At 31.9% G+C, this 23,425-nt stretch overlaps 2 protein-coding genes across 2 annotated transcripts in view; one reads left to right on the top strand and one right to left on the bottom strand.

Annotated features, from left to right (window-relative positions):
• Nucleotides 1–5,013, bottom strand: part of LOC132725718 (THO complex subunit 3-like) — a 28,029-nt gene extending 23,016 nt beyond the window's left edge. The window contains exon 1 of the mRNA XM_060710906.1: nt 4,790–5,013. Within this exon, the coding sequence (XP_060566889.1) occupies nt 4,790–4,966 (177 nt within the window). The 5' untranslated portion in view covers nt 4,967–5,013. The remainder of the gene's footprint in view (nt 1–4,789) is intronic.
• A 32-nt stretch (nt 5,014–5,045) lies between these two features.
• Nucleotides 5,046–23,171, top strand: LOC132725723 (erythroid differentiation-related factor 1-like). The gene is made up of 17 exons (XM_060710911.1): nt 5,046–5,204; nt 6,566–6,810; nt 7,564–7,627; nt 9,709–9,834; nt 10,241–10,291; nt 10,921–11,000; nt 11,611–11,704; nt 12,828–12,946; nt 14,281–14,540; nt 14,902–15,122; nt 15,787–15,909; nt 17,814–17,969; nt 19,558–19,924; nt 21,141–21,341; nt 21,555–21,755; nt 22,784–23,013; nt 23,163–23,171. The coding sequence occupies exons 1-17, from the start codon at nt 5,181–5,183 to the stop codon at nt 23,169–23,171; spliced, it is 2,571 nt and encodes an 856-aa protein (XP_060566894.1). The 5' UTR covers nt 5,046–5,180.
• Nucleotides 23,172–23,425: the final 254 nt, after the last annotated feature.

Here is a 23,425-nt window from a genome sequence, read left to right as displayed (position 1 = left end):
ATTAAATAGATATATCGAGTGCTTTCCGGTCCTGTGAAGTTACATATACTTTACCGAATAGCAATTTAATTTCTCAAACAATCACATAAGATCTTTGTTTAATTGTATTGTAAATGTTACCAATCGATTTATTAGGTATGATACAGTATTATTTCATGTTTTATTCTAAATTCTATGATTATTTAAAAGATTTATGAATGTTAAATAAATTGAGAATGCTTTCCGGTTTTGTTAAGTATATGTACATTACCGAATAGCACTCGAATTTTCCATAAAAAAACGTACAACCTTCATTGTATTGAATTGAAAACGTTACCAATAGATTTATTAGGAAAAAAAATCTCCCAGACATTATGTTTTTATAATTATTATTACGAATAAAAAAGTTTAAAAATAGATATTAAAATAGATATATAGAGTGCTTTCCGGTCCTGCACATTCCATTATTGCTTTGCGGTCCTGTAAAGAAAATAATAGTAAATACATCACCGAAAAAGCACTGGTCCTCTTACCTCAGACATACCGATGGTATATAAATATTTAAAATGTATGTACCTTGTCTAATATATTAATATATTTATTTGTTGTAGGCTATATGGAAGACAAGAGGATTTCAAAATAGCAGGAAGAGAAGAACAATAATTGTTTCAGTGATGTTTTTTTATTTTTGACAATAAACAGTGCAATAAAATAAAAATAAACGAAACTAATTACTAAGAACAAAATAAACAGATATAAAACAGAACTTAGCAAACATATATACATACATAATTGAAAAATAAGTATGATATTGAAATCAATCAAGGTACACTTCACGCCTCGTTTATTACACGGGCACACGCTGATAAAATTGAACGGACACACGCTGATTTAATTATCACATTTAAAGAGGTGTTAATAATACACAATAGCTGGATGTATTTAACTGATCGATTATTTGAGGTATTATTTATGATATTGAAATGTCATTTAAACTTAAAATTTAATTATATTTACAAACAGTGATGTGTTCAAAACAAAATCAACAAATAACTATCTCATTATTATATACATATAAAACTACAAAATATATATACATAGGCAGACCCCTAGATTTTTTTTTATTTAATATTAATATCAATGCATATTATATTATGGTAAATCCATTTCATTTCGAGTATGGGCTAGACTATAGCCTGATGAGCATAAATGACATCTTAAGACACACTCGAACCTACTATTTGCGATCGTGAATATAAATTTTATATAATATACATTGATATTGATACTTAATATTTATGTTCAACATATTTTTTCCAACATAAATTTTCAGCACTGTGAAGAAGAAAAAAAATGTTTGCAACGTACGTATGAAAAATTTGCAATTCCAGACAACAAAAATGAATGTCATGTCAATGTCATCGGTCATAGATAAATATCAATACACCGGGTAATAACGGCATGCACAAATATCAGTGCAAACTACGCAGAGTTTTGTGTAGCTTAAAAACATATTAACGTATTGTTGATAAAAACGGCCCTTTTAACATATATTACGAAAGAAATCCAGATTTATATTGTCAATTTGTTTATCAATAAAGCTTTTTACATATTAAAATATTTTTTTTGTTACATGTGCCATTTAATTTTCAGGTTCTGCGCATAAATTACGTAAGTTAGTAATAGAATGGGTTCAAGTATAGAATACATCAACAGATATAATATGTCTTCTTCTTCGGATTACATTTAGAAAATAATGTTGATTATAAATTTCTATATTCATATATGATAAGTCTTAACGATTGTCTTGCCACTATATCATGCATTAACATGCCTCCAGATGATGTACTAAGCTTTTAGGCAAAGTAAGAGATATTCCAATTTAGATTTAATAGCACTACTAGCATTTACAGAAAAAATATGGTAATGGATTAATTTTGTTGAGGTTTATATACAATTTTATTCAAATAATAAAAAATACTTATTTTTGTCTGTTTTCTTTTGCTTAGTACTCATCTGAAAATTGTCTTATTAAGTTGCATTCCTAATTTTTTTTTCTGTTTTTTTTTTCATTGTTTATGTTTAAACTAAATCTTGCAATATTCTTACTTAATAATTTAATTGAAATAGCTATCCTGCCATATATTTTTGTGTAAATATCATTTGTTATCTAGGGAGAGGAACTATATAAGTTTTCTTTCGTTATAATCCCTTTCAATTTATGTAACAATTATTCACATATAAAATGTAATATATGTAAAATATTGAAATAAATATGTTTAAACTAAATAAGAGTAAATTTTAATAGCACCTTGATATAAAGTTCTAAGAGATTCCGTATATATCCGTTACAAACATTTCTTTTCATGATGATGAGTGCCGTAATAATCTTCATTAAACAAAATTAATTTTTATATCAAAAGAGTGTGTAGTTAATTGCAATTTCTAATTATCTAATTTAATGTGCATGTAAAGGACAGTGTCTAATTAATGCAACTTTGATGTGCAGGTCGGTACTCTCAATTATCATAATTGTGTACAATTTGATTAAATCATCACCTTTTTGTGCTACAATATACAAGGTCTTTAATCAGCATGGATTAGCACGTGTGATAAACAATACAACAACTACTGTCCTCCACTGATGACCACATTGCTTTTCGGTACACATAGTATGGTAAAAATAAAGGACCATAACTGAACGAAAATTTATAAGTTTTTCTTTATTTTACATAATATGAAAAAAATAATAAAAATATGGTTCCCAAAAAATTTGAATAACTTATTTTTATTTTTTTCAATTTCCCCTTTTTTGTCCTTCACACAACCTATTAAAAAATTTGAAAAATATACATTGATATATGGGATGAGCAAGATTTAAAAAACGTGTAATAATAAAAATTTTAAATGAAATTAAATTCCCCTTAATTTTAAACAATTTATAAACCCCTTTCACATAATTTTAAAATGAAAAGGGTAAAATGTTTATTTATATAAATTTTTCGAGTGGTATTCGGTAAAGTAGATGTTTCTTTAGGGCCCTTTAAACCGGGAAACAAACAATTTCAAAATTTGTAACAACTTTGGGAAAAACGCGTAATTTAAACATAAAATTATTTTAAAAATTCATTTATATACAAAATCTTCAAAATACTAAATAGATTTGGTAACACTTTCAAACCAATAAAAATAAAGTTTTCATGTATTAATTGGATAAACAATATTGCTATTCGTAATGTACATGTATCTTAGCAGGACCGGGAAAGCACTCGATATATCAGTTTTCCTAAATACTCGTAATAATTATCATTATATATTTATAAAAAACATGTTGTCTGAAAAGATTTTGATCTAATAAATCGATTGGTAACACTTTCAAACCAATAAAATAAAGTTTTCATGTATTAGTTTGATAAAACTATATTGCTATTCGGTAAAGAACATGTATCTTAGCAGGACCGGAAAGCACTCGATATATCTTATTTTCCTAAATAATCGTAAAAAATAATCATAATATAATTACAAAAACGTGTTGTCTGAAAGATTTTGATATAATAAATCGATTGGTAACACTTTCAAACCAAATAAATAATAAAGTTTTCATGTATATTAACCCTTTATTTAAAAAAATTGCATCCGGGGGAAATTTTTACATTTTTTTTCTTAAAAGGGGGGCCCGGGAAAACACTCGATAAATCTATTTCCAAAAAACTCGTAATTTAAATTTTCAATTTTATAAATATAAAAATGACTTTTTCTAAAGATTTTGATCTTTAAAAAATCCCATTGGTAAAACTTTTCAAACCGATTAAGTTCACGTTTTTATTTGTTTTTATTTAGAAATTTGGGTGCTTCCCGATTTTGGTTTCTATCCCGGGGCCCTTTTCCGGGTTTTTTTATGCACCAATTTATTTTGCATGGGTTTTTTTGTTTTTTATTTTTTCTATAGGGTTGTAAAAAGATATTTTTGCCGTTTTTAAAACGGATTTGACAAAAAGTAAAAAATAGTTCAAATTTTCCGGGGGTTTTTCGGGCTAAAAATTTGGTATGTTTTTATTTTAACAGTAACTGATTAAAAATTACCCCGGGAAAATCGACGGGGCCCCAAGGGCCCCCCGGGGCTGTAGCGGGTCTTAAAAACTGTATGACCCCGTTTTTCCAAATTTTTTTAAAAATTTTAAAAATTTCCCAAAAAATTAAAAAAAAAAAACTGAAAATTTTTAAAAAAAATATAAATTATTATCCTTTTAAACCCAAAGAGCTTTTGAAAAAAAAATTTTGTTAAATGGCGGGCCCCCTTTAAAAACCTTTTGAGGGTAAAATAGATATCAGAGTGCTTTTAAGAGCGTTTTTATTAAATTTAGACCCCATTTTAGCAGACGCATGCTAAATTTAAAAATCCGGTTTAAAGAAAAGAAGTTTCAGAAACAAAATAATAAACCGGGATTTTCAAAAAATTAAAAATTAAAGTAACGATTATAAAAATTAAAAATTACTTCAACATATCCTTTTTGATAAATTAGCACATTAGAAATAACGTTTAAACAACAACTGTGATTAGAGATTAACGGGATTTTCCAAACGCCGACGCATGCGCAGTGGCCCCTTTTTAAGTTCCGAATGATAGGTTGAACACCACCAATTTATTCGTTTTGTTTATGCTACAAAAAACCTGCAAAAAAGATCTTGTTTACATGTAAACTAAACATGTTATGCTAAAATCATAATACATAAGAGCTTTCCGCGCCATAGGTAGCACCTAATTTCATATTATAAATTAATTATAAACAGACAAAATGATTGTTTTTACCAGTCGATCGCGATCCAAATGAAATACATTTACTGTCTTGTCATAAGAACCCGACGCAAGCTTTCTACCGTCCGAGTTCCAATCTACAGAATGAACTTTTGAAGAATGAGCTGCGAATTCGCGTGTTTTACCATTGTTTTTAAAATAATTTTGCATATTTTCCAAGAAAGACGCCATTTTTTTGCCGGCGGTGATCGTTTTATTATAATTTTGTCAAAATAACTTCAGACATCCAATTCGCATCTTCTCGCCTCTTTCCGTCAAACTTCGGATAAGGACAATTGTCGAAATGTTCCGAATGATCGCGAGAAACTTCGGGAAAATTGTAAATACGAGTGACTTCTGAATTAAATTAATTTTCATCTTATAAGCCAATGTTAATATTTTCAGAATGGCTGAAAAGCTAAAGGAACAGGTTTGTTGTTATATTTTTCTATAAAAATGTTACGCAGGGGCATAACAAGTCGACAGGTTAGAAAAAGGAATAATAACTTTTCGTCCCACACAAGTTTCGACCCATCTGAAAAGCGTTTTATATTTTTAAAGTACCAGTGTTCATAAAAGGATTTTTTTTTTCGTTTTCTGTTTTAAAACCAATTTAATACAGGTTTGGTTATATGTTTGCGGTCATTGGACCTATCCTAGCTTCTGGACAATTAACCAGTATAGTGGTAGTTCTGGCATCTAAAACTTTATAAGCCGCTTTTTAACATTTTTTTTTCTTTTTCATCTGATGCGGCAATAAAGTTTTGGATTAGACTCGTTACAAAACATAACTTTTGACTTAACCTTATTTTTATTAGCGAATAACCATATCCCAATTAATTCTTGTGCATTTTGCGATAAAACAATTATTTTAGTATCGTTCTCTACCAGTGTAAGAAATTAAGATTTGAATCGACTAGGCTGGTCCGACTACATCTACATCGTACGTCGGCGCAATCACACTTGATTAAAACGCCACGGGTGGTGCTAGGTCAGAAAAAGAAATATACAAGAAATGATAGAAAGTTAGAAGTGGTTGGATGGGTCAAAGATCTACCAGATTGGAATATTTACTAGCCCAAAAGACGTTTCACTAGTACGATTCATTTGTTCAAAACAGTTGTTTATATTGCCTCTAAAAATACAGTAGCCTGGTCGGTCTTGTTACTGTGAAAAGTTGGCAGCCCAAGGAGAAATTTAGTAGTCTGGGGCTATATGACTACTGCTAATTTCGAACACTGCTATACCATTTAACCCTTTATTTCATATAGATGTGAAATGGCCTCCGGTCGATCGTAAGGTAACGTGTAACCAAGGCTGAAAAGAGTTAAAGTATCAAAATATTAATACTGTCATAAAAAATTGCCTATTTAACTGTGAAACATCAATTATGCCAACTACAGTCGGCCATGATATTTAGGAGCTATTCGAGACCTTTTATGTCATAATAAGTGGGAACCGATAAGAGTTACTATAGAGCCATGTACTATTATTAGAACATCTTTGTTGACATGATTTCAATACTTATAATTTAAGATAATGTTTTTATTTATATTCTTTAAATTTTTAATACTCAGGCAACATGTTATATTTCCAATTGATTTTAGACATAAGATTGAGTGGTCTCCATTTTGATTCTGATAGTTACCTATAAATTATCTTGACATTCTTCAGGTTAGTTTTTTAAATTCAGAAATTTCATAAAAAAATCTTATAATCTTTAATTCTTATTTAGATAACCAGAAGAAATATACTCACTGTAATAAATTTGAATATTTTATTTGTTTTTAGACTGATAACCAGTTGGTACCAGTGAGCTATGGACCAAGTAAAGCTGTGGTCCCTTTGAAGGAGGTTCGGTCAGATGCTGAGGTCAAGCATGGAATAGTTCATTTCTCAACCCACATTGCTCCCCTGCGTTTGCACACTAATCTCAATATTCCTCCATCTAATTGGTTAAGAAGCTCCTCTAAGCTCGAGCAACATGTTCATGATCTCACATGGCGAAGCTCACGTAAACCGTCAGAATTTTCCAGGTTTGCTTGCATGAATTTTCAGCATATTTATTGTACAAGCTTTTGATTTTTATCACGTAATGAGATTAATTTGTCCTTTTTGTACAAAAATTTCTTTGAAATATTTTTAACAGAAAAGGCCCCTGGCATGAATTGTGAAAAAACATATACAGCATTTTAGAAAACTTGAGAAAAATATTAAAAAGTTGGAATAACTCCCTTGAATGTGACTTTTATGGATTTTACCTGTGTAAAATAATGTTTATAACTTTTCACTTATTTGATTTATTTCTCAGAAGTTTAATCAGTTTCATTTTTAGACTGATGTATTATTATTATTTTTTTTTTAATGGGAAAAAATTAGGCTATTTTGAATTGGGAATGGGGCCTTCTGTCAATCTGTGGTGACCATGCCCTGCATTGTTAAAAATATCTGCAGTTTATAATATAGGAAGTGTAATTTGAGAAAGCACTACTGAACATTTACACAAGCATAATTTCACCAGCTGCTGAAGCTAAATACAGAAAACATTACATATATAAACATGACTATAATTATTTGAGTATTCAATCTCCTGGAAGCAAAGTAATTAACCTTTACCACGAGTACAAAGCCGTGCCAGTCTGAAGTCTGACCAGGCTCTATACAATTATTAGATCTGTCATCAGTTTCTATATTTTCATATTGTAAATGCATTTACTTTGAATGGACTGTATCAAATATAAAGCTAGGTAAATTAATTTCAGAAATGAGTTATGTTTTCATTATTTCAGTATTGACATGTCCCACAAGTCACCTGACCTAGCTGGTGAAGTAGATGTCATAACACATGCTGCTGTATGTATGAATTATGTTAAATTCTATACATGTTTGTATAAATCAAATTTGAAATAATATACAGCTGGGTTATTGATATATATTAACCTTGAAATAACTATTAATGACCTTGATGTAAACACAAAAATGACTATATATTTATACCCCCAAAAACGAAGTTTGGGGGGGTATATAGGAGTCACCCGGTGGTCGGTTGGTCGGTCGGTCGGTCGGGCGGTCGGTCGGTCGGTCCAGACGTCCGTTGCATTTTCCTTGTCCGGACCATAACTTGAAGACTAATGGTTTGAATTCAATATAACTACATACAATGGTCAAGCACATTGAGAGGAAGTGCAGTGCACAAGAACCATAACTCTATCTTGACTAATTACAGAGTTATTGCCCTTTGTTACTTTTCCTTGTCCGGGGCGTAACTTGAAAACTACTGGTTGGAATTCAAAACAACTTCATACAATTGTCAAACACAATAAGGGGAAGTGCAGTGCACAAGAACCATAACTCTATCTAAAGTAATTACAGAGTTATTGCCCTTTGTTACTTTTCCATTGCTTTCTTTTGTCCGGACCATAACTTGAAGACTAATGGTTGGAATTCAATATAACTACATACAATGGTCAAGCACATTGAGAGGAAGTGCAGTGCACAAGAACCATAACTCTATCTTGACTAATTACAGAGTTATTGCCCTTTGTTACTTTTTCCTTGTCCGGGGCATAACTTGAAAATTACTGGTTGGAATTCAAAACAACTTCATACAATTGTCAAACACAGTAAGGGGAAGTGCAGTGCATAAGAACCATAACTCTATCTAAAGTAATTACAGAGTTATTGCCCTTTGTTACTTTTCCATTGCTTTCTTTTGTCCGGAGAATAACTTGAAGACTAATTGTTGGAATTCATTATAACTTCATACAATGGTCAAGCACATTGAGAGGAAGTGCAGTGCACAAGAACCATAACTCCATCTTGACTAATTACAGAGTTACTGCCCTTTGTTACTTTTCCATTGCTTTTTTTTGTCCGGAGCATAACTTGAAGACTAATGGTTGGAATTCAATATAACTTCATACAATGGTTAAGCACATTGAGAGGAAGTGCAGTGCACAAGAACCATAACTCCATCTTGACAAATTACAGAGTTATTGCCCTTTGTTACTTTTCCTTGTCCAGAGCATAACTTGAAAACTACTGTTTGGAATTCAATACAACTTCATACAGTTGTCAAGGACATTAAAAGGAAGTGCAGTGCATAAGAGCCATAACTCCATTTTGACAAAATACAGAGTTACTGCCCTTTGATACTTTTCCTTGTCTGGAGCATAACTTAAAACATACTGGTTGAAATTCAAAACAACTTCATACAATGGTCAAGCACAAAAAGAGGAAGTGCAGTGCACAAGAACTATAACTCCATCTTCAGTATTTATAGAGTTATTGCCCTTTGTTCCTTTTCTTTGTCTTTCTGGACTTATTAATATTACAGAGTAATTCAATAAAACTTCATCAATGGCCAACCACATTGAAAGGAAATGCAATATACAAGAACCACAACTATCTTTAATTGCCCACATCCATAACTCTATATTTCAATTCTTTTACAAGGTATTCTGTTACTAGTAACATCCTCATTTCCGAAGCAGTCTTGTGGGGGTATTAATCACATTTAGTGATAGTTCTAGTTTGGTTTAAAATAAGCAAATCATGATATTGACTTTAAAATAGTCAGTTATTATTGGCATTGAAATTAATAAGTAGTAAATGTGAGAGGTAAAATCTCATTTGTAGTGATTTCTCAGTGATGTGCTGTATATTATTTTGAGGAGGAGACAATGATTGCTTTTTCCTTAATTTTTTTCTTATACTACATATATATGAGCAGCGTCACGACAAAACCAACATAATGCGTTTGCGGCCAGCAGTCTGATCAGGATCCATGCTGTTCGCTTACCAACTCTATTACAAGTAGAGAAACTGATAGCGAACAGCATGGTCGCAAACGCATTATGTTGGTTTTGTCGTGATGCGGCTCATATATATATTACATAATACAATTTTCATGTCATGTATTACATGTATTACAGAATATAAAGAAACTGCTAAAGATACCATTTGAGAATTCTCACATCAGTATGATGGTCCATAGAGTAGGCAAGTCATTGTTGCTGGACGAGTTTGATATTCATAAACATTTATTAAGGAAGGAACAGGTAATGTGTTCACTGTAACATTTATCCTGCCTTAATTTTGTAATGGACTGGTCTTGCATTAAAGGCACATTATGCCTTAGAAATCTATATTTATAGAATTCTTTGGAAATGCCAAACGTGGGTTTAATAATGTTTAAATAATGGATTTAGAGTATGTTGAACAGCTAAAGATTAAGTAGCACTGAATGTGCACTAATGTGCTATAAAGGTAGCAAAATGAAAACTAGTAGTATTTTGACTTCAATACAAAAAATTTATTCACAATAATTATACCAACTGCCAACAAAGCACAAGAAGCCAAGCAGGCCTCAATGAATTTTTCTAGGGTCACTCTGCCTTCACAAAATGTACTTGCCCTGCATTTTGATACATGTGAACAATAAGATTATAATTTTTTCTGTTACAGACGGAATGGGCTTGGCTTAGGCAGTTCTATTATGAATATGTGCTGGACAATGTAAGTAACCTATTTTAACATATCATAATTGGAAGTACCTTGAAATGTGACTATGATAATAAGAATGTGTGCCCATTCAATCCATGTCTTAACTGATAATGACAAGGTAAAATTGTCAGTTGTAATAGAGATGAGGGTGTCCTTTTGTCCTGCATGTCTCCAGAAGAATCTACCTGTATATCACAAAGTTTAAAAATTATCTAGATATTTTAAGTCTTAACTTACTCTTTGTCATTTGATACCTTAAATGTATAATTGTCAGTCTGCATATTTGAGAAAGCTGATTTCACTGTAAAAAGTATCAAAAGATGTTTTACTTTGAAATTTGTAGTAATAAATAAATCTCAGTTACTAAACTTCATGATCCAAACAATATGGAAAAAAAATTGTTTTAAATAGTTAAATTTAGACTTTTTTGTCCCTCCCTAGAAGCTGAATTACTCATTTTTTTTTACATATATATAAAGAAACAAAACATATATTTATATATCCCTTAAACAAGATATTTCATGTCAAGTTTTATTATTTAAGATTTATTTGACTAACCTGGAGGGCTGACAGCTTTAAAGGGATTTCAATATATTTATATATATATATATTTATTTATTTATTTATCTATTTATTTATAGATGAAATGTGTACCAAGACAGAGTAAGAGTAGAGATAATCTACAGAACAGAAATATGTACTCCAAGTTCCTTTATCACAGGCAAGTTGTTTATGTCAAGAAATAGACCATTCCTTTCCTCAACTTTCTTCCATTTAAGATAAAGTTTTTATTCAGCTATTCTAATGACTATTGCCAGTTACATACATACATTAATACTTGGCAATAAGTATGATAAAGAAATTGATACATAGCTAAGCCCACATTAACATGATTATGTACCTCAATAAATTTGCAAGACATTTAAATAGGCAGTATTGGTTGAACACATAATTCTAATGAGTCGTAATGTCCGAGTTGATATAGGAATATAGAAAAAATTGATCCAAATCGTTGCAGGGATCAAAAAAAAATAATTCAGAACCACTCATTCTGCAGGACGAGTAGCTTCAAATTTCTACTGATTCTTCATGCTATGCTTCTCTTCCTGCATACTACGATTTTGTACTCGTCCATTTCTACTAGTAAATATGAGAATACGAGTGGAATTTTCTATCCTTGCATTGAAATTTTTTGTATAAAGTTGTAAAATTGTCAAATATTTTCATTCTTGGTTTATGCCGTGTTGGGCTTTCTTTAGGGATTCTTATTTTCTTTATTTTATAATTGAAATTTTTACTTATTAAGTTGTAACATTGTTAACTATTTTCAGTCTATGTGAGTCAGCAGAAAGTGGTGTATGTATGATCAATCAAGGTTTAATGTCAAATGAGGATAAGACGGTGATTCCTGATCCCTTACCAAAGGTAATTTAAATATGTGACAGTGATTACCATATATACCCATGTAAACACTCCATCTACACACATAATCGCATTTTGAGTGAAACATTTGTACAAGTGTAGTGATTATTGCTCTTACAATACTCCCCAATACTCTTGTGAAGTAATTAAACCGATTTTGATTTAATTAATCTTTCTAGTTACATCAATTAGTAAAAGTATCTAAAACACATACACATCTGTGTATCTACAGTACCATTAAGAATTTACTCTACATGAATTAAGACTTCATTAATGATTCTGTGTAGTTTTCAATAGAATTGTTCATCCAATCTTTAATCTGCTTAAATTTTATTAATATCTTGCTTTTATTTGATTTTGACCTTGTCTGTTAGTAAAAAAGAATTTAAAAATCAAAATGAAAAGAAATTGTTAACACAGCCAGCACTCACTGTACAGACTCTGGTTAGAATGCACAAATAATAATAGGCCTGTCTGTATTACCATTTCTCTGTTATAAGTATATGGAGGATATTTGTTGGAATTTTTTGTTTTTTGTATGTAAGATCAAAATTAATCTCACAGATTTAACACTAGATGTAGTAATAAGTGACTATGCAAATGTTTTATTTACTTCATGCTATTTTATTGATTGTAATTACTGATTTTGCCAGATAGGGACATGAGAATACTACTGTGAAATTAAATCATTTCACTCTTTGATTATCTATATTTTATCTTAGTAGGTTATACATTGTATATGTCATAATTGGCTTTACTGCCTTGTTTACTTGTGACCAAATCTAAGTTTATTATATGTAACTTAAATTGTATTAGAGTGACAAAAACAACAACATTACTTAGAAAAGAAGAAATAACAGCAACAACAACAACAATAGTTGAAGGATTGCCTTGAAACAGGGTATTCTGCAATTAAGTCTTAACATTATTATAGCAGTGATTCCTTAACATGAATTCTCACATAACAAATGCTTTACCATACAGTTTCAATATCAGCCTGAGAATAATTTAAATTGTATAAAATGTAGTTTGAAAGTCAAAGCAGGCAAGATGAATTAGGTGATAAGAGAGGTAATTTGTATTATTTGTTACAAATAAGAACAGTATAGAATTATTTTGTATTCAGGCAGCTGGAAGTCAGACCCATCGTGATGTGTTATGGACATTTGAAGATATTAAGATGTTGATTGGAACAGATTTACCAGTATTTTGTGATGACAGCTACTGTGTTAGTCTTAGACTCAGGTAAAATTGTCACAGGAATATTTTTGTACATTTAGTTATTCTTAGGAAATGTTTCGGGAAAACTAAATGTTGATAAAGTTCTGTAGTGCTTAAGTATGAACATATATATATATGATGAAAAATAATATTTTGATCTAGAACACTTTATTATCTGCTATATATTGATCATGTTACTTACAAAAAATATCAATACATAATTCTTACGTGATTTGTTCTCCAGGGCTGCAGATAATATGCGTATTTGCGTTATTACCCAATTAAAATGTCTAAAAACCCAATAGAAATAATAACTAAGGGTAAGAAAAAGTAAATGAATTCTTATTTATGCAAACTACATTTGAACTGGTGCGTAATGACGTAAATTATTACTTAACGCGTACATCAGGCAGATCATACTGTTTCAGACTGTTTTAACCTTTAAATTATATCTGGCAGCTTGGAAATCTCCAAGGCCAACAAACCATAAAGCAAAGTAGTAAGTAGCTTTTTTATAACCATACAACCCTACAACAGTCTACAATTTTGGTCAGAAATTTTGGGTAAAATACATGAACTCGTGCTTTATAACCCAAATTGGTTAGAGGGGGTAGGGTAAAAAATACAGAAATAACTCAAAGAAAATAGAAAAAACCCAATAGATCACAATACAAGGGGTAATTACCCAATATAAACAAAATGTTATCTGTAGCCCTGCTGTTCTCACATTGATACTATCTATCAGCATAATTATTTATGGTATTACAGAATTTCATTATACACCAATTCACTTAAAGCTGCCCATGTTTTTATACCTATATGTAAGGAGTGAAATATTTAACAAAAATACTTGTTTGTTCACTTTGTCACTCAAGATTATTGATGAATCTTTAAAAAAAGCTGCCATTTAATTCTAAATAACATTGAAAATCAAATATTGATATTTGATACATTGATATCGAGGTATCATAACATTAATTTATATGACTAAATTGTGTTGCATATCTAAAGTAGGTAATGAAGTTACAATTAAAAAAAAAATTGAAATTGCTGTATGAAATTGAAATAAAATTTAGAAAATCATTATTCGGTGCACATGAATAGAGCGAAAATCAGATCTTTGTGGAAAAAAACTTGATATGCAGGATTTATGAAAAGGTGCATTGTTTTCAAATATATGCACTTTAGATTCAGAATTTAAGATAAAGTGTAAATTTTTAAAAAATTGATATCGGCCTTACATGAGTTTTTATTGCACATTCACCAATCTATATTTGTCTGTATTCTGTACAACAGCTTTTAAAAATGTTTTTCCTTGTTTCATTGAAATGATAAAATTTTATTATAACTTGTTACAGCGACATGAGGACTCCAGTAAATGTGTTAACAGGCCTGGACTATTGGTTGGATAACTTAATGTGCAACGTCCCAGAAGTAGCCATGTGTTTCCATGTGAATGGTATTGTACAGAAATATGAGATTGTTAAAACGGAGGACATTCCTCACCTAGAGAACTCCAGATTTGATCCAACAGTTGTGACAGACATAGCCAAGAACATCCTGTCATTCCTAAAAACCAACGCCACTAAAGAAGGTCATACATATTGGCTGTATAAAGGTAGGTATAACATTTCTAATGTTAACCCATATTTTACCTTGTGATCAAATGGTTAAACTAGTTGATTTTGAAACACCTGGGCTGTTTTGCGGTGGTTTAGATTCTCAAAAGAACAAAATTTATACTGAGATATTGATAGGTCTGTGTAGGAATTGGCTGTACTGCTTTGGAACATCTATTTCAAGCTAGTAACTAATCTGAGTACTTAGGAACTGGACTCTCTAGCCAGAAACTGGTCCGGCTACCATTAACCCTATATTACATTATTATTAGGTATTACTTATTTCACATGATTATTAAGCTTGCATGAATAGGAAAATTTCCTGCATGCATTATTAATTTTGAATTTGAATTAATATAGGTACAAATGATGACGTGGTGAAACTTTATGATCTGACAACAGTGTGTAGTGACATGGAGAAGAACTTTTCAGAACAGAATCCCTTCACAGTTCCTCTTGGCATGCTGTTGTACAGAGTAGCTCGGAAAATGTGGACAGATCAGAAATTAGCTAAAACAGCCCTCATTAGAACACTCCTGGAGAATTGTCTTTGTCTTTTAGATGAGAAGAAACATTCTCAGGTAAACTTTGCATCCATGTTAAAATCAAGTATTAAAGCTTAATACAACATTTTAGACTTGACTTTTTGAAAAATAGGGAGAGTTATTATACACTTAGGTGTCACTGTTAGTATCATGCTTTGGTTAAGTTTTTGCGTGAGAGTTGGAATCTCCAAAACTACTGAAGTGAATGGGTTGAAATTTCACACATTAATTTGAGATCATAATAGGAGGTAACTAGCCAAGGCTCATCTCTCTAACAAGGATTTTGACAGAATTAAAGCCCTTTTTGAACTAAGAAATTCTACATCTCAGGCTCTTGTTTTACTATCAAGCACTGAGAATAGTCGGGAATGTTGTCCTGACCTATTGTGTGTAATAAACAAATTACTGAGAGATATTTGGTTCCACTGTTATCACAAGCTATTGATGAATTACACCTTTTCATGGTATATACAAACAATAATGTTAGAGAAGTAGATGTAAAATACTATAAGTGACCTATTTAATACAATTTTGATTTCTTAAATAGGTTAATGCTGAACTACTAAAGAAAAATTATTTTGCTTAAAGCAATTTTAGTTATCACCAAAAACACGGTTTTCTATCCAGTAGTGCAGATTAGCTATTGAAAAGTTCACTAAATTGCTGTTACAATGCTTTGTATGTATATTTATATTTTAAGGTGTGTACATCTGCTAGCTACCTTCTATCAGACATTTATGTACCAGATAAATCTCTAGATGATGATTGGTCACTACCTATAGAGGCAGAGGAAGAGGAGAATGGCAATGAGGAACAGGGACAGGTGAATATGACTATATTTCTTTGGTTTAAGTAGATATCTAATATGTCTTACTGGTTAGCTGTATGAAAATTTCCAAATACCGGATCATCTATATTATATTATATAATCTATTTTATTATATAATTATAGATTTGATATTGATAAAATAAAATGCATATTTTCATTTTTCCTATTTTCACTGTAAAAATCTATTTCTCATTGCAGTGAAACATATTTTCTGTATTTTCACTGGTGCCTTGCCAAACTTCTTTCTTATAAATTCAGCCAATATACAAAATTTAACCTTTTCCCATTTATAAGCGTGTTTCGACGGCTTTTTGCCCCCCCCCCTCCTTTTTGAGTCCTCAAACAGTGAAGAAATGCCCTATTTAGGCCCCAAACACTGGTTTTCGTTTGAGAAATGTTGTTAAAAAAAAGTGACCACTTTTACGGCGCCGTCCCCCATCCAACGTTACATCAGGGGGGTGCCAGAGGGGGCGGAGTCAGAGTTGGACATGTGACAGGCTAAAGATGGCCTCAGGTGGATCTTAGGGTATCTAGTAACCGACGCTGAAAAGCCTTTTACTCTATCTCAATTCATTGAGAAGTTGCAGCCCTTTGAAATCAGTTTTGATGGGGAAAAAAAGTGAAATAGTGATTTTTGGCAATTTTGAGACGTCCCCTGTTGCCATGGTAACAGGAAATTTACGATTGAGCATGCTGTTACAGAGGTTATGGTGTAGTCAACATTTGTGCCAAGTTTCATCAGTATTGAAGCATTTTTCATAGTTTCATAGCAGTTTGAACTTGTTACAGGAGGCTTTTCAATGAAAACGGACATTTTTCGCAATATGCTCATGGGGTAAAAGGTTAAGGGGAAGTTTTTCAAATTGTAATCCCCCATAAAAAGAGAAAATTGTAAAGAATAAACAGAAAATTTGAGTTTATGCTATAAATACAGGATTTATTTTCATTTTGTGGTATAAAAATTACCATATTTCACTTGTGCTTACTGCCACACATGAAATAATTATTTTCATACAACACACTGAGAAGTTGAATATCTTCTATATATTTTATATGTAAAATTATATACATGTACATGTATATCATAGTATATTTAAACAAACTTTGTATTATGTAATTGTTTGATTGCAATAGTTATTTTTATTATTAGTTGAAATAGATATTAAACTGTTGTGATTAAAATTATAGACAAATGAATGCACAAACTCAAAATGAGGGAATAATTTTAAGATCTGTCAATTGTGTCATTCCTTACAGTCACTTGATAGAGGGCTAAATTCCTTTTTACAGAAGAATGTGTAAATTTATAATCAAGATGAATGTAACAAAGTTCTACTCAGGTGCTGCCTTGTGCCAGAAATAATACACAGAGAGTTGTTTAGTTGAGTTGTTTAGAAGCGACTTGGAACCACTTGTCCCTCATCTTGCTGGTAGGAATCCTGCTAAGATGTTGAATTCTTTCATATTAGGAAGCTATCAGAAGATCAGTTGTTCTACACACAAGCCTACTTGTGCCTGAAATAATGCACATAGGTCCATCTGAGGTCTTCCGTCACCATTTAAGCTTAAAAGTTGCCTTAATAGTGTTGGTGTTACTTAAAAACCTAATCAAACATAATCACACAAACCAGCTGACTGCACAGAATACTAGATCCCCTGATGAAACCACCCTACAATTAAGACCATTTTACAAGACTAGGTACATGTATTATTGATGGTCTTTAAACAGGGATTTACAGCATTAAAAACCTAATTTACTCAGTTTACATGTAATTGAAGCTCACTCTCTTTTGAAATTTATGCTAGAAAAAAAAATATAGAAAAAAATTTTGACCCAGCTTTCAATATTGTCAGTAAGAAGAAACTAACTGAAAATATAAAAAAAAAATTTATTTTAGGATACTGAGGAAGTAAAGGAGATGTCAAACTCTGTTGATGTGAAAACATTATCTGAGAGGAGCAGTAGATCTCGCTCTAAAGAACTTGTACGAATGAAGCCATTCAATGAAACAGTTGATGAGAGGTGTACCGAAGCTGTGAAATGTATTCATAAGGTATATTGATTTGTAGTTCACTTCATTTAAATATTTTGTAAACCTGTGAAAACTTGTTTGAGTTGTTTGTTAAGATAATTGACTACAATGTGAATTTTTTTCTCACAACCAGTTTCAGTAAATGTTAGGATATTGAACAGTGTATACAAGGAATCTGTCTGTTACCTTCAATTTGTGATGTGTGTAGTGTATAGATATAGGTTAAAAGGACGTCTTATGAAAAACTTAAAACTTTATTTAATTCAAAGTGGATTAAAACTGTATGTACATGAAGTTTGATACGTTTTACCTGCTACACCCATTTTCAGGTCAGAAGGTAAAGGTCAGGGTCATTGAGAATTTTAAAAAGAAAACAAAACAGAAATCTGGCCATTAAATCAAGGTGTATTGACCTGAGAAACTTCAATCTTTGTAGATGCACCTGAACAAGTCTTACATGCCATACTCATTTAACCCATTACTTCATATACACGCCTTTTAACGCCTTTTTCACCCCCCCCTTTTTGTTGTCTCAAATGATGAAAAAATGCCTTATTTAGGCCCCAAACACTTGTTTTTGTTTGAGAAATGTTGTTAAAAAAAGTGACCTCTTTTTCGGCGCGGCCCCCCAACCAAAAGATACATCAGGGGGTTGCCAGAAGGGGGATGTGCCCCCTTCTGTTTGGGGGGTTTGAAGGGGGGCGGAGTCCCCCTCATCGCCAAGAAAATTTTGGACTTGTGAGAGGCTGTAAATGACCCCAGATTGATCATAAGGTAACGTGTAACCAACGCTGAAAAGCATTTGACTCTATCTCAATCCATTGAGAAGTTGCAGCACTTTGAAATCAATTTTGATGGAAAAAATCAACGCAAAATAGTGATTTTTGGCAATTTTGAGATGTCCCCTCGTTGCCATGGTAACAGAAAATTTAAGCCTGAGCATGTTGTTGCAAGGGCAATGGTCCATTGAACATTTGTGCCAAGTTTGATTAGTGTTGAAGCAGTTTTTATAGTATTATAGCAATTTGAACTTGTAACGGGAGACTTTTCAATGAAAACAGCCATTTTTCACAAAATGCTCATGAAGCAATGGGTTAATCTTCAACTATGATTTTGAAACTATATATGAGCCGCGTCATGACAATACCAGCATCCGCGCAGTCTGATCAGGATCCATGCTATTTGCTATCAGTTTCTCTACTTGTAATAGAGTTGGTAAGCTTTGGTCTTGTGACGCGGCTCATATGGAGAGATCTTGCCCATCAAGCAAAAGGTCAAGGCTAAATGTGATCTTATATTAAGATTATCTCATTGTTTACAATTAAGAGATTTCAAGGTTAAAATATAAAATTTCACAGTAATGCAGGCTCATCTGGATGCATGCTGGGTGCTAGTGGTATAGTGTTTAACTGCAAGATAAGTAGAGGAAATAAAAACTGTTTGAAGGCCTAGAGGTTTACATACATAGTAATTACTGGTTTTGTGTTTTAGTAGACTGTATAAATATAGAAGATAGATAGTAGGAAAAATGAAATTTATTGTATTTATACTTCAAAAATCAACTTTTTGTTTTCAAAATCAGAATGTTTTATTGACACTTTGATTACAGGGTTTGGCGTGTTTAGAATATGATTTAAAAGTGGGCTCACATAAACAATCGCATATTGTTGAAGAACAAGCAAAATGTGACTCGGACACGGCCATTCCCCTACATTATGAACCATTGAAGAAAACAGCAGCCACTGATAGCCCAGTGTTAGATACAGGGAGGTCTTCAAGAACAGGTGACCTTCAGATGACCTCGTTTAACAAGGAAGGAGATGAACAACCAGAGGGACAAACGTGGCATCATTTGTCAAAGGGTTTATTATATAGAAAGGCAGCAATGACATTTTCTGCAATGGCTAGAGGCTGTATGAATAAAGCTGAATATATAGAGGCTGTCAAATACTTGAAGCTTGCAATGTATTCATTAAGTAAGGATATTTTCAATTTATATATAGATTAATCTGTTTTTAAAAGTTCTCAAATTTTTGAGAATATAGTTTGCCTTAACCTTCTCTTCACCTTTCTTCCCCTTTCCTGCCTTATTTCAGACCAGCTTGACATTCTTGGAATGAAAAAGAATGAACTTTCCCAGATTCACTAATACATAATACATTTAGCACAGCTCATATAGTTTGGATACCAGGGCCGGCAAAATCTGATTTTGATTTTTACTTGTCCGTTTTTATCTAAGAATTTTTTTAACTTGTCCATATGATATTTATTTTATTTTTTTGAAAATTCAACTTGTCCATACAGGCTGTGGGACAACCTGCGGGTTGATTTTGCCGCTCCTGCATATGTAATTCATGTACAGTTCAAATATGAAAGTCAATTTATTTAAAAAAAATTATTGATGCATGTATATAATAAAAGAGGTTTCAAGAAAATGAAATTTTGGCAAAAGATGCCTGTCATTGAAAGGGTTTATTAATCCTTTGTAGGCAACATTTGTGTAATGGAATAATCCTGATTTTTACCTGTAAAACTTAACAAAAGAATTTTGATAAGCCAATAAAAGGGCATCTGTGGCAGAGTGAAGTGAAGTCTTTGAGTTTAAACCACTTACCCCTCACAGCTGTGGGATTGAATCCCACCTTTGGATAGTTTCATGTGTGGAAGCTATCCAGCTAGATTGCAGAATGCAGTAAAGCTTACAGTTAATAGATTGGAAAGACTGCTGGTTATGATCTCACCTGGTGGTGAAGACATTATCTGTGCTTGTATATTTAAAGCAGACGCAGCCTCCAGATTCATGCTAATTTTCATCAAACTTTTAAAATGTATTTAACAGTATGATATTGTAAAGTTACCAAAAGAATGCAATTTACACATTATAAATGGCACTTACAACCTATGTAAATTACCAAAAATATTTCAAAATATGCAAAAATAGCCCTTAAGCATTAGTAACGCAGTAGAAATAAAGTTATAAATACTGAAAAATCGGCCATAAATTGCACATAACATGTAAATTATTACCAGAATTTTGAATCTTTTTACTTTTACTAAAAGCTTAGTACATTTTTCTCAGGTTTGATTTTATTGAAATATTTTTGCTTATCTGGAGGCATGCAGCTTTAAGATTATAGAAATATTTGTAATATATTTCTGGGCGGTAAAGACAGCTCTTTAAATTGTTTTCAGATGCCATGAAAGTTGTGATACCTCATAAAGTTTCAGAGAATAGTGCCTTACTTTCTAATTTGATGGGTTTATGTGGTGACATTAGACTGGTTGTAACACAATCACATCACCTTGAAATCGACTGGGACACAACGTGGAAATCTTCTCCAACAGAGGAAACTGCAATTCTAGAAATGGCAGAAAAGGAATTTGAAAGCTTTGGTATGTGGTCATACATGTAATATAATACTTTCATATGAGTTTAAATTCATTTTTTTTTGCATATTAAAGGGTTTCCTTTGAGTGACTATTAGATTTTATTATTGCTAAGTTAAAATAAGATTTGTGTTGATACAAAGCAAACTAAAAGCATGCATTTAATCCTTTATTAATAAAATTATATATAATATATATTTTTCTTCTTTGTACATGCAGAATATGAGGGCATTTTCAAGTTTGGGTGTAGTGTACTAGACAGCTTGACTGTTTGTATTAACTGTTACAGAGAGGCAATCGATCTTATATCTAAGAAAAAAGGACATGTATACTTACCCCTGTGTAAGAGGAAGGGAAATTGTCTCAATGAATTAGGTGTCTTTTACATGCAGAGTGCACAGAAATTGTTAGAAACTGAAGGTAAGTACATTTTAATTCTTGCATATCAGACAAGATTATCTACTCTTTACATTTATGCAAGAAAAACCCCATGTGTTAGACAAGCTGTATGGTTTATATGAGGTCACCCCACGCTCCTTTTATGAATGAATTGTGCTCTTAAGGTTATGTTGTCATGCAGTTATGAATAAATTGTGTTGTAAGTTAATACACTTCTAAAAGAAAAAAGTGGCAAATGGAAATATAAAGTTTTTTTTCCTCCCGAAACATTATTAATATGTAAGAAAAGTAATCAAACACAGACTGTTGTTATATACAGGTATATCTAGTTCTGTATGGTAACTGTATGGCTGAAACTTGTCAGAGATTTGTTACCTCTGTGAACAGTTACCCTCGAGCTAGATATTCCAGTCTGTACCTGCAGCTGGTGTAAGATACATATAAGATACCATGGAGTGTGAAGACCTTGCTTTTTAAATAAGCTTTACCTTTGATGTTGACTTCAAACCACTTGCCTCTCACCCATTTGGGTTCGCATCCTGACATGGACTTTGGATTCTTTCATTTGAGGAAGCTATCCAGCTAGCTTATGGAACGTCAGTGGTTCTACTTAGGTACCCATTTGTGCCTGAAATAATGCACGAAAAAGCACATGAGGTCTTCCTCCACCAGTAATGCTGGAATGCGGCCATATGACCTATACTGTGTCGATGTGGTGTAAAACCTAATCAAACAAACAAATCTTTGATGTAGTTAAGCCCTAACAGGTTCAATGGAGGGGCTAAAAGTTTGTCATATTATTACCCTATCTACAGAAACTGGATCCTATGATTACTCAAAAAGAACTTAAAGTTTTTTATGAAGCAGATAACTATCTGGAAATTATTCTCATGACCTTGACTGGCAAGTTTAAAATTATTTTAATATGTATTGTATATATAAAATTAAAGGCAGATGTCTGTCACACAAAAGACGTAGTGTTTAATTAGTCTTTTCTACAAAGAGAAACAAAAGTTTTTCTCAACATGTTTAATACCAATATTTTACAGTTATAATTGACAAACCATCACCAGAAATGATGACATGCTGGGTTAAAGGTCGTCAGGCATTCTCGGAGGGTATAGAAGTATTTGAGAAAATAGAAGATATAGCTAACCAAGCTTTACTTCATTGTAATTGTGGTCGTCTTATGCGATTATGTGCCACAACTTACACTCAAATAGCGTTAAAATCCGAAAAACAAGAATTTACTCCTAATGAAAGGCATTATTTTCAATTGGTAAGTATTTTTTTACCTTGTATTATTTTGTCAAAACATTCTGAAATGGAACACAAGTCTGCCCTTAGATTGTCAAATACATTGTCTGTCCTAGGATGTTGGGATGCCAAAGTTATGTTAAGTTTTAAAAGATCAATTGTGAATTGCAGATTGTGTAATGAATAGAAAGTAATACAGAAAAGATGAGGAAATAGACAAGCACAACATGTGTCCCAATATTTTGACAGTTTTGTTTATGATACAATGATATTAAATCATTCATAGTGATGTTTGTGTTCAGACAAGATGGAATAAGTTCCTGAACATAATCTAACAAGTACATTACCTGGCATCATAAGCATATCTTTCTTTTAGTGAATGAGATTTATTAGCATAAAATGTCATTAAACACATTGCATATTTTTTGGGGCAT

This window comes from Ruditapes philippinarum, unplaced genomic scaffold, assembly GCF_026571515.1.
Source record: "Ruditapes philippinarum isolate M1 unplaced genomic scaffold, ASM2657151v2 ctg564_1_1_1_1, whole genome shotgun sequence".
In the NCBI taxonomy this organism is placed as follows: Eukaryota; Metazoa; Mollusca; class Bivalvia; order Venerida; family Veneridae; genus Ruditapes; species Ruditapes philippinarum.
This window is presented reverse-complemented; position numbering and strand designations above follow the sequence as displayed.

Bases quoted from the DNA above. Each gene is read 5' to 3' on its own strand.
- LOC132725723 (XM_060710911.1), top strand. From the start codon at position 5,181: ATGGCTGAAAAGCTAAAGGAACAG. The intron at 6,811-7,563 runs GTTTGCTTGCAT...TCATTATTTCAG, and splicing joins AAACCGTCAGAATTTTCCAG to TATTGACATGTCCCACAAGT. The intron at 12,947-14,280 runs GTAAAATTGTCA...AACTTGTTACAG, and splicing joins TGTGTTAGTCTTAGACTCAG to CGACATGAGGACTCCAGTAA.